This window comes from Pan paniscus, chromosome 20 (genome assembly GCF_029289425.2).
Source record: "Pan paniscus chromosome 20, NHGRI_mPanPan1-v2.0_pri, whole genome shotgun sequence".
Taxonomy (NCBI): Eukaryota; Metazoa; Chordata; class Mammalia; order Primates; family Hominidae; genus Pan; species Pan paniscus.
In genome coordinates, this window is record NC_073269.2 from 51,523,122 (window position 1) to 51,533,538 (window position 10,417).

Here is a 10,417-nt window from a genome sequence, read left to right on the forward strand (position 1 = left end):
AGACGGAGTCTTGCCCTGTCATCCAGGCTGGAGAGCACTGGTACCATCTCGACTCCGCCTCCTGGGTTCAAATGATTCTCCTGCCTCAGCCTCCCAAGTAGCTGGGATTACAGGTGCCTGCCACCACACTCAGCTAATTTTTGTACTTTTAGTAGAGACGGACTTTCACTATGTTGGCCAGGCTGGTCTTGAACTTCTGACCTCATGATCCACCTGCCTCAGCCTCCCAAAGTGCTGGGATGACAGGTGTGAGCCACTGCACCTGGCCCTAAGTGGGTTCTGATCAAAACAAGAGACGCACAATCACACCCAGAACCCCCCAGTCATGGCATTAATCCCGCATGGCCACATGGTCACGCATTCACACCCAGAGCCTCTCCCACTGTCTCTCACGCACCTATGGGGACACACACGGTGTCGGAACCCCATGGGCTCACAGAGGAATGCAGTCAACACCCACATCCCACAGAGTCCCATGGATACCGCGTCCACACACTCATGCATGTGCGGGGCCACTCGGCCACAATCACAAACAGGCAGAGCCGAGGCAGGGTCATGGAGCAGCTGGCTTTGAAGCCAGGTGGGCAGTCACACTTGCAAACCTGCCTCCCACACGTCAGCCCTCCCAGCCTGGCTCCTCTAACCCCAGGCGCCTACCCCGGCTGGTCGCTAGCTGGGGATGAGTCTGTCCCCTCCACTGGGCCATGGAGCCTCTACGGCTGTGTCCCCAGCATGAAGCAGGCACTTGGGGAATGTGTGTTGAGTGACTGAGATCCCCTCTTTGCCCTCACAAGTCTCCAATCCTGGGGAAGATGGGCAAACCCACATGGAAGGTGGCCTCACCCACAGAGGCAGGGCATCCAGGGCCTTTGGAGCCCACAGGCCTGGCTTCAAGCCCCAACTACCGGGCACAGTGCTGTGTGGCTCTGGGCAAAGGCTTCCCCTCTGGGAGTCCCAGTGTCCTTGTTTGCAGGGTGGGGATGCTGTACTGGGGGTGCAACTGAGGTAAGGAACATAAAGGGCTTAGCTCCTCCTTAGTGCTCAGGGCAGGGTAGGTGATTGGCTTCGCTGCTCTCTCATTAACCCACCAAAGAACCCTGTGAAGTAAAGACCCGACTCCTTGGCCATTTTACAAAGGAGGAAACTGCAGTTCAAAGAAGACCCATGACTTACCCAAAGGAAAAGCCCCCTCGTATCCCTTGGTCATTCTCTGCCTGCCCTGTGCCTCAAGAGACTGACTCCCCCAAAATGCGCCCAGACTACTCCATGGGGACGCCCCTGCCCTCAGGTTTGGAAGATTAGAGGCATCGGTGGGAAGAGACATGGGCCGGGGACGCCTCCTCCAGCTCCCAGCCTGCGAGGCCCTGGTACTGGTTTCTGCTCCCAGCAGAAGCCCCTGTCCAGGCCCCCACCAGTTGGTTCTCAACACACTCCCTCCCTGCCGCTGTGGCCTGGCTTAGCTCCCAGCTCTCACCTCCCACCCTCCTTGACTCCTCCCCCAGCCCGCCCCTCTGTAAATGGTGCTCCCACTCTCTTGGGTGGGGTAGATTCTCCAATCCAGCCAGGTGTTGCCTGCCAGGCCCCTGCCCGACGCACGGACCCAGAATCAGCTCCAACCTTGCTCCCGGACCTCCCAGGTTAGACCAGACAAGGTCCCACTTGCCTCGCCCAGCTCACTCACTCCTGATGCTGCAATGGTGACCTGGGGCTACAGGCGTGGAGGACACGGCTCTGCATAACCGGGACCTGCCGGGCCCCCACCCCGCGCGCTGTCTGGGGCCGCACCTGAGGGGCTTGCGCTGGATGCACACGCGCTGGGCCAGGCCGCTCAGGAAGGCGGGCGGGCTCTCCTGCACCACATGCTGCACACGCAGCCGCCACTTCACATACTCCAGCAGCCGCCTCAGGAAGCCCAGGAAATGCTCGGCCGTGCGGATGGAGCCAGGCACTGCCTCTGCGAGGAGACGCTATCAGCGGCCACGGGGAGGCGGGAAAGGGACTGGGGGGCAGCGGGGGGTCGGGGCTCACCCTGCAGCACTTCGTCGGGCAGCACGGGGTTGGCCAGGTGGGCGTCCGTCTCCCGGGCGGCGCTGGCCTCCCGCAGCCCCTCCACCAGACGCCGGTACTCGTCCCGCAGGCGCTGCTCGTCTGTCTCTTTGATCCTGCGGGGAGATGAGCTGGGGCTGGGAGGGGGCTGGCAACCCTGGGGACAAGTCAGACAGGGGCCAGGGTCCCAGGGGCAGGGCGGGCACCACCGCCAGACGTCCCCGGCCCCACCTGAGCACCGTCTTCTGCAGGGTCTCCAGGTTGCCCTGGCACCGGTCAAGGGTCCGGCGGGTGAGGTTGACGCTCATGGAGTCGATGCAGACGTTGTCTGGAGAAGGGGGAGAGAGCCGGCTCAGGCAGGCCTGCAGGGGCCTCACTCAGAGGGGCTGGCATCCCTTTGGCCCCCGGCGCCCCCCTCACCAATGTTGTGGGCCTCGTCGAAGACCACGACGGCCTTGCGGGCCAGTTCCTTGGACACCAGGTCTGCGATCTTGGGGTCCAGGAGGTAGTGGTAGCTATAAACCACCACATTGGCATGCAGGATCTGGGGGGCCGGGGAGCAGGGTTACCAGGGCCCTGCCACCCCAACCCCTACCCCTACCCCTGGCCACACTGGCCCGTCACTCCCACACAGGCCTGCACAGGCAGACACAGGCCAGGCAGAAGTATGAGCAGATGGCTAGAGACAGACCAACAGATACGGGCACCCACCAACAGGGAGATGCAGACAGGCAGACTCACAGCAAGCAACAGACAGACATGGGCAGACAGGAGACGGGCGGGCAGCCCACACCCTCACACTCGCCCCTCTGCCCATCCCACCAGCCTCCTCACTGAGTATCGAGCAAGGAAGTATGGGCACCAGCCCTGGCGCCGCCCCAGGGCCTTCAGGTCATCCAGGTTGTAGATGCCAGCGGGGAGGGGCACCTCACGCCCATGGGCGTCAAATTCCTGGGACAAGAGTGCCAGGGGTCAGGGAGGCTGCCTGCCCCAGGCTACCTGTCCTGCCTCCCTCCCTCAGCCCTGCCCTCCAGGAACCTCATAGAAGCGGCAGTGGGGCAGGCTGCTGTCATGTTGGTACTGCGCCCGCACATAGGAGGCTGTGAGGCTGTGGCATTTCCCATCGACGTCCTTCCCAAAGCGCAGGGGTGTCACCTGGGGGTGTGGGGCATCTTAGCACCCAGACAGGGTGGAAACCCAACCACTCTTCAAACCCAGGTCTCCACACCTCCCAGCTGGCTGGGGTTTTGGACAACTTGAACCTCAGTCTGTTGCATTATTAGTTAAGACGCGTGGGAACTTAATGCAGGGATACAAGAGTAGTAAAATTGGGCTGGGCGCGGTGGCTCACGCCTGTAATCCCAGCACTTTGTGAGGCTGAGGTGGGGAGATCACGAGGTCAGGAGTTCGAGACCAGCCTGGCCAACATGGTGAAACCCTGTCTCCACTAAAAATACATTAGCCAGGCGTGGTGGCACATGCCTGTAATCCCAGTTACTCGGGAGGCTGAGGCAGGAGAATCGCTTGTATCCGGGAGGTGGAGGTTGCAGTGAGCAGAGATCGTGCCATAGCACTCCAGCCTGGGCGACAGAGTGAGACACCATCTCAAAAAAATAAGTAAAAATAAAAATACAAAAATGAGCCAGGTGTGGTGGTGCACACCTGGAATCCCAGCTACTCGGGAGGCTGAGGCAGGAGAATCCCTTGAACCCAGGAGGCAGAGGTTGCAGTGAGCCGAGATCATGCCACTGTACTCCACCCTGGGCCACGGAGCCAGACTCCCTCTCAAAAAAAAAAAGAGTAGTAAAATTGTTACATTCTTACAACTACAAGTTATACATACATATTTTTGGAGACAAGTCCCTCTGCTACTCAGGCTGGAATGCAGTGGCCCAATCACGGCTCACTACGTCCTTGGCCTCCCAGGCTCAAGTGATCCTTTCCCCACTCAGCCTCCGGAGTAGCTGCGGCCACAGGTGTGCACCACCATGCCCGGCTAATTTTTGTCTTCTTAGTCAAGATGAGGTCTTGCTATGTTGCCCAGGCTGGTCTCAAACTCCTGGTCTCAAGCAATCCTCCCACCTCAGCCTCCCAAAGTGCTGGGATTACAGGCTGAGCCACTGCGCCCAGCCAGCCAAAACTAATATTTTATTTTTTGAGATGGAGTCTTGCTCTGTTGCCCAGGCTGGAGTGCAATGGCACGATCTTGGCTCACCACAACCTCCGCCTCCCAGGTTCAAGCGATTCTCCTGTCTCAGCCTCCCAAGTAGCTGGGATTACAGACATGTGCCACCACACCCGGCTAATTTTGTCTTTTTAGTAGAGACAGGGTTTCTCCATGTTGATCAAGCTGGTCTCGAACTCCTGATCTCAGGTGATCCACCCGCTTCAGCCTCCCAAAGTGCTGGGATTACAGGTGTGAGCCACCATGCCCGGCCCAAAACTAATATTTTAAAACAATAAGCCTGAAAAATCTTTAGCATATAGGTTGAAGTTAACTACTTCATCCTTGGAAATGCCAAAACACATGGAACCCTGGCAGGGCCTAAGAATCAAAGGAGGTTCCACACAGTCTGGGACTCCCCTTACCCCTGACCTGCTCTGTACCCTCTAAGGCACCATCACAGCCTAAGGCTCTTTCTGAAGAACAAATCCTTTTCCTACGCCAAAAGGAAAGCTCCAAGGCAGCCAGCCCTTCCTTCTCCATTTCCCCTTTCATCAGTCACCGAGGCCTGTGTTCTTTGTCATCCACTAGATGTATTATTTCTCACATATTCTTACAAATAATGTGATATAATATATAGTCTGTGGGCCCAGTGTGGGAGTTTGAGACCAGCCTGGCCAACATGATGAAACCCCATCTCTACTAAAAATACAAAAAACTAGCCGGGCGTGGTGGTGGGTGCCTGTAATCCCAGCTACTCAGGAAGCTGAGGCAGAAGAATCACTTGAACCTTGGAGGTGGAGGTTGTGGTGAACCGAGATCACGCCACTGCACTCCAGCCTGGGCAACAAGAGTGAAACTCCATCTCGAAAATAATAATAATAAATAAGGCTGGGCACGATGACTCATGCCTGTAATCCCAGCACTTTGGGAGGCTGAGGCAGGAGGATCACAAGGTCAGGAGTTAGAGACCAGCCTAACCAACATGGTGAAACACTGTCTCTACTAAAAACACACAAATTAGCCGGGTGTAGTGGGGCACCTGTAATCCTAGCTACTCAGGAGGCTGAGGCAGGAGAATTTCTTGAACCCGGGAGGCGGAGCTTGTAGTAAGCCAAGATCACTCCCCTGCACTCCAGGCTGGGTGACAGAGTGAGACTCCGTCTCAAAAACAAAACAAAAAATATACACACACACACACACACATAAAAACATATATACACACACATATATATGTAAGTATAATATATACACATATATACATTCTGTTGGTTACCACATGTAAAGTATTCAGAACAGTGCCTGGCACACAGTGAGTACAATTTTTTTTTTTTTTTTTTTGAGACGGAGTTTCACTCTTGTTGCCCAGGCTGGAGTGCAGTGGCGCGATCTCGGCTCACTGCAACCTCCCCCTCGGGGGTTCGAGCGATTCTCCTGTCTCAGCCTCCCAAGTAGCTGGGATTACAGGCATGTGCCCAGCTAATTTTTCAATTTTTTTTTCAGTAGAGACGGGGTTTCTCCATATTGGCCAGGCTGGTCTCAAACTCCCGACCTCAGGTGTCCACCCGCCTCGGCCTCCCAAAGTGCTGGGATTATAGTCGTGAGTCACCATGCCCAGCCAAGTACAATGATTTTATAGCATAATTAATGATAACTAATATTGTATTTGTCATATGTCGTCATGCATATAAATATCATGACAATTTCTTTTTTTTTTTTTTTTTTTTTAAGACAGAGTCTCACTCTGTCACCCAGGCTGGAATGCAGTGGCATGACCTCAGCTCACTGCAACCTCTGCCTCCTGGGTACAAGCGACTGGCATTACCGACGTGTACACCACCACCCCCGGCTAATTTTTGTATTTTTAGTAGAAATGGGGTTTCGCCGTGTTGGCCAGGATGGTCTCGAACTCCTGACCTCAAATGATCTGCCCACCTCAGACTCCCAAAGTGCTGGGACTACAGGCGTGAACCACCGCACCTGGCCTATCATGAGAATTTCTAACATTCTTTTAGCTCTTTGTACATGCTAAGGGCATCGGCTGCAACATTTCACCCAATTTTATCATCAGCAACCTTATGAAGCAGCTACATAATTATCCCCATTTTACAGAAAGGAAGACTGAGGCCCAGGTGGCAGAAAATGCCTCTCCATAAATACCCGGCTAGTAAGTTTCAGAGCCAGGAAACCAGGCCTGCCAGAGACTCTAAGAGCTGCCTTTTTAACCTCTCCTAGGCCTGGGTAGAATTTGAAGACTCCCTGGAGGAAGTGTGCTTGCCTGGGCCACGATGAATGAGAATTTGACCACTGAGACGGGAATTCTGTGTGTAGCCACTGCATGCCTTTGCAAGAGATATGGCCTGGGGATCCAGGACTTGTGGTTGGACGAAAGAGTTTCCTCTACCTCTGGGCTAAGGGCAAGGAGAAGGAACAGGTGCTCACCTCAGGGTGAATACACAAGTTTTTGCGGGAGCTCAGAGCCAGTCCCAGAAACGGCAGCTTCTCGCCCTCCTGCTTCTCATAGAAGTTGAGCAACTTTCGAAGCTCTTCAATCACCTACTCCAAAGTTGGGGGGCAGGGGGAGCTTGTGTTCATTGGAGGCACAAACCCCTGCCCTGCCAGGTCCCAGCCTCTTCCCCAGCTTCCCAAACACCCCCGAAAGCTGGTGACGGCCACCGCCAGGGGGACCAATAGCGCCTAGGGAACAGTGGGGCTGGAGCACCAGGATGAGTCCCAGCTTACCTTCTCAATCTCTGGCACAGTTCTTGAGCAGTAGATGAGTTTGGTCACCTCCAGCGGATATGCCTGCCGATAACAAGCGGCCTCAGTCCCTGTCCCGCCCCTTCCTTTGTCTGCCTTTACGGGTTCAGCGCATCACTCACTCTCTGGTATGCCATGATCAGGGCCAACAGGGACACTGTCTTCCCGGTGCCTGAGGGCATCTCCAGGACTCCATGACCCTGCATGTTGGGGACCAGAGGGGCAACACACAGGGTCTCAGAACCTTGGGCACACAAACTCTGGGGACTCTCCCCGACCCCCAATGCCACCAACTCAGAACAGCAGGATAACACAGCAGCAGTTAAGATTGGGCAGTGGGTTTGAACCTCACTTCTGCCTCCTCCTTGTTGAGTGGTCTTAGGCAAGTACCTTCACCTCCCCAGACCTCAGTATCCCTATCTCTAAAATGAGCCTAAAGCCAGGCGTGGTGGCTCACACCTGTAATCCCAGCACTTTGGAAGGCTGAGGCAGGTGGACCACCTGAGGTCAGAAGTTCAAGACCAGCTGGGCCAACAAGGTGAAACCCCGTCTCTACTAAAAATACAAAAAATTAGCCAGATGTGGTGGCGCGCACCTGTAATTCAATCTCAAAAATAAATAAATAAAATAAAATGGGCCTAATAATAAAACCTTCCTCATAACATGACTATGAGGATTGTGAGAAATTGCAGGTTAAATATTTGGCACAGTAGCTGATATATAGTGAACTTTTCTCCCTTCTTTTTTAAGAGACAAGTGTCACTATTGCCCAGGCTGGAATGCAGTGGCACAATCATGGCTCACTGCAGCCTCCAACTCCTGGCGTCAAGCGATCCTCCTGCCTCAGCCTCCCGAGTAGGTGGGATTACAGGCGCCCGCCACCACACCTGGCTAATTTTTGTATTTTTAGTACAGACGGGGTTTCACCATGTTGGCCAGGCTGGTCTCCAACTCCTAACCTCAAGTGATCCGCCCGCCTCGTCCTCCCAAAGCTCTGGGATTACAGGCGCGAGCCACCGCGCCCAGCCTATTCACCATTATTGTTTTAGATAACGGAAGATTATGGGGTCCTGGATTCCCAGGGACCTCGGACTTCTAAAATCCAGAAGTCCTGCAATCTGTCTTAGGCCCAGGCGTGGCAGCCCCACCGGTCGAGTGGGCGGGTCGGGCCCACCGGCCACCCACCTTGGCGTCCAGCGTGCGTTTGAGCTCCCGCATGTAGGAGAACTGCTCGGGGTAGATGTAGTCGTACGGGAAGTAGACCAGGAGCCCGTCCACGTTGAGCCTGGCGGCAGGGGCTGCTGGGTCAGTTCCCATCCCCTCAGCCCCTCTCCCGCCTCCACAGTGCCCGGTCGTCGAGCCCAGAGAAGGGTGACGGGCCCGGCGCCCCCGGTAACCCTCAGGTCCTCAGGAGCCTCGGGGCCCCCTCAGCGTCTCCTCGCTATCACTGCTGCTCCCTGCGGCTGCCCCCGTCCCACCCCTTCACCCTCCCCTCGCCCCCTTGGGGACCCAGGCGCGCCCACCGATGACCCCATCTTCAAGACCCCCCGCGCCCGCTAGCGAGCGCTACCCCCAGCCCCCTTCTCACTTCATGGCGCCGGCCGGACTGTGCAGCGGCGTCGACCCGCCTCCCTCATGAATATTCAGCGAGAGGCCGGGTCGTGGACATCCTCGAGGGCTCGCTCCACCTACATTACGAGACCATTGGCTAACCTGCCCGTCAATCCGCTAGGGCAGAGCCAATCGGGATACTGCGCGTGCGCACGGAAAAGCGAGGGCTGCTGACTCTCGGGAGAGGCGGTGCGGGAGGCGTCACTGAGGATCGTCGAGGGCCAATCAAAAAGAAAACATGGAAGGGAAAGAGCCGAGAGACTCGATCTCATTCACTAGAATTTGGTCCTCCTGCGCCTGCCAAGATTGTCTGAGTATTGATCGAACCCAGGAGTTTCAGATCAGCTTGAGCAAGATAGCGAGAACCCCCGCCCCTCCACCTCGTCTCAAAAAAAAAAAAAAAAATCGTCTCAGTAGCGAATAGTCTAACGGAGAATGACAGGGAAATTGGTGATCCTTTCTGGGCCCAAGAGTTAGAAATGGCTTTGCAGGCCGGGCGCGGTGGCTCAAGCCTGTAATCCCAGCACTTTGGGAGGCTGAGGCAGGTGGATCACCTGAGGTCGGGAGTTCAAGACCAGCCTGACCAACATGGAGAAACCCTGTCTCTACTAAAGATACAAAATTAGCCGGGCGTGCTGGCACATGCTTGTAATCCCAGCTACTCGGGAGGCTGAAGCAGGAGAATTGCTTGAACCTGGGAGGCAGAGGTTGCAGTGAGCAGAGATGGCACCGTCGCACTCTAGCCTGGGCAACAAAAGCGAAACTCCATTTCAAATATTAATAATAATAACTAATAAAACATAAATGCCAGCTTTTGTTTGTTTCTTCAACAAATAGCTATGTGGCATCTACCATGTGTCTGATCCTGTGCTGGCCCCTGGGAACAGAAAGGTGACCATGACAGCCTCAGCACCTGCCCTCAAAGAACAGATTTTTTTCCTTGAGACAGGATCTTTCTCTGTCGCCAAGGCTGGAGTGCAGTGGCACAGTCACAGCTCACTGCAGCCTCCACCTCTTGGGCTCAAGCGATCCTCCCACCTCAGCTTCCCGAGTAGCTGGGACCACAGGTGTGCACCACCAAGCCCAGCTAAGTTTTATTTTTTTAATTTTTTTAGAGACGAGGTCTCACCACGTTGCCCAGGCTGGTTAAACTCGCAGGTTCAAGTGATCCTCTCCCCTCAGCCTTTCAAATTGTTGGGATTACAGGGGTGAGGCACCAGGCCTGGCCTCAAAGAACAGATATTAAATATACAAATAAATATATGATTACAGCCTGGAGTGGTGGCTCGTGCCTGTAGTTCCAACACTTTGGAAGGCCAAGGCGAGTACATTGCTTGAGCTCAGGAGCTAGAGACCAGCCTGGGCAACATGGTGAAAACCCGTCTCTACAAAAAATGCAAAAATTAGCTGGGCGCGGTGCCGTGCACCTGTAGTCCCAGATACTCAGGAGGCTGAGGTGGGAGAATCACCTGGGCCTGGGAGGCAGAGGTTGCAATGGGCAGTGATTGTGCCACTGCACTCCAGCCTGGGCAACAGGAGTGAAACCCTATCTCAAATGTGTGTGTGTGTGTGTGTGTGCGTGTGCGCACGTGTATAATCACAAGTACAAAAGTGCTGTGAAGGAAAACTTCAAGTCACCATAAAGATTGATTATGGGCTGGGTGCAGTGGCTCATGCCTGTAATCCCAGCACTTTGGGAGGCCAAGGCAGATGGATCACGAGGTCAGGAGTTCAAGACCAGCCTGGTCAACATGGTGAAACCCTATCTCTACTAAAAAAAAAAAAAAAAAGCCAGGCATAGTGGCATGCATCTGTAATCCCATCTACTCGGGAGGC

General features: G+C 55.0%; 1 protein-coding gene across 5 annotated transcripts in view; it reads right to left on the reverse strand.

Annotated features, from left to right (window-relative positions):
* ERCC2 (ERCC excision repair 2, TFIIH core complex helicase subunit) overlaps positions 1 to 8,687 on the reverse strand; it is a 19,085-nt gene extending 10,398 nt beyond the window's left edge. For 2 of the 5 annotated variants that reach the window (XM_014342706.5, XM_034944432.4), the window contains exons 1-10: positions 8,156 to 8,597; positions 7,093 to 7,170; positions 6,953 to 7,015; positions 6,653 to 6,766; positions 3,085 to 3,201; positions 2,881 to 2,997; positions 2,467 to 2,590; positions 2,278 to 2,374; positions 2,029 to 2,162; positions 1,786 to 1,954 (exon numbers count right to left, since the gene is read on the reverse strand). In XM_014342706.5, coding sequence (XP_014198192.1) covers positions 1,786 to 1,954; positions 2,029 to 2,162; positions 2,278 to 2,374; positions 2,467 to 2,590; positions 2,881 to 2,997; positions 3,085 to 3,201; positions 6,653 to 6,766; positions 6,953 to 7,015; positions 7,093 to 7,170; positions 8,156 to 8,287 — 1,145 coding nt within the window. In that variant the 5' untranslated portion in view covers positions 8,288 to 8,597. Of the gene's footprint in view, positions 1 to 1,785; positions 1,955 to 2,028; positions 2,163 to 2,277; positions 2,375 to 2,466; positions 2,591 to 2,880; positions 2,998 to 3,084; positions 3,202 to 6,652; positions 6,767 to 6,952; positions 7,016 to 7,092; positions 7,171 to 8,155 lie in introns of all 5 variants that reach the window. The other 3 variants (XM_003817527.7, XM_063600398.1, XM_034944431.3) reach the window with 3 other exon arrangements.
* Positions 8,688 to 10,417: the final 1,730 nt, after the last annotated feature.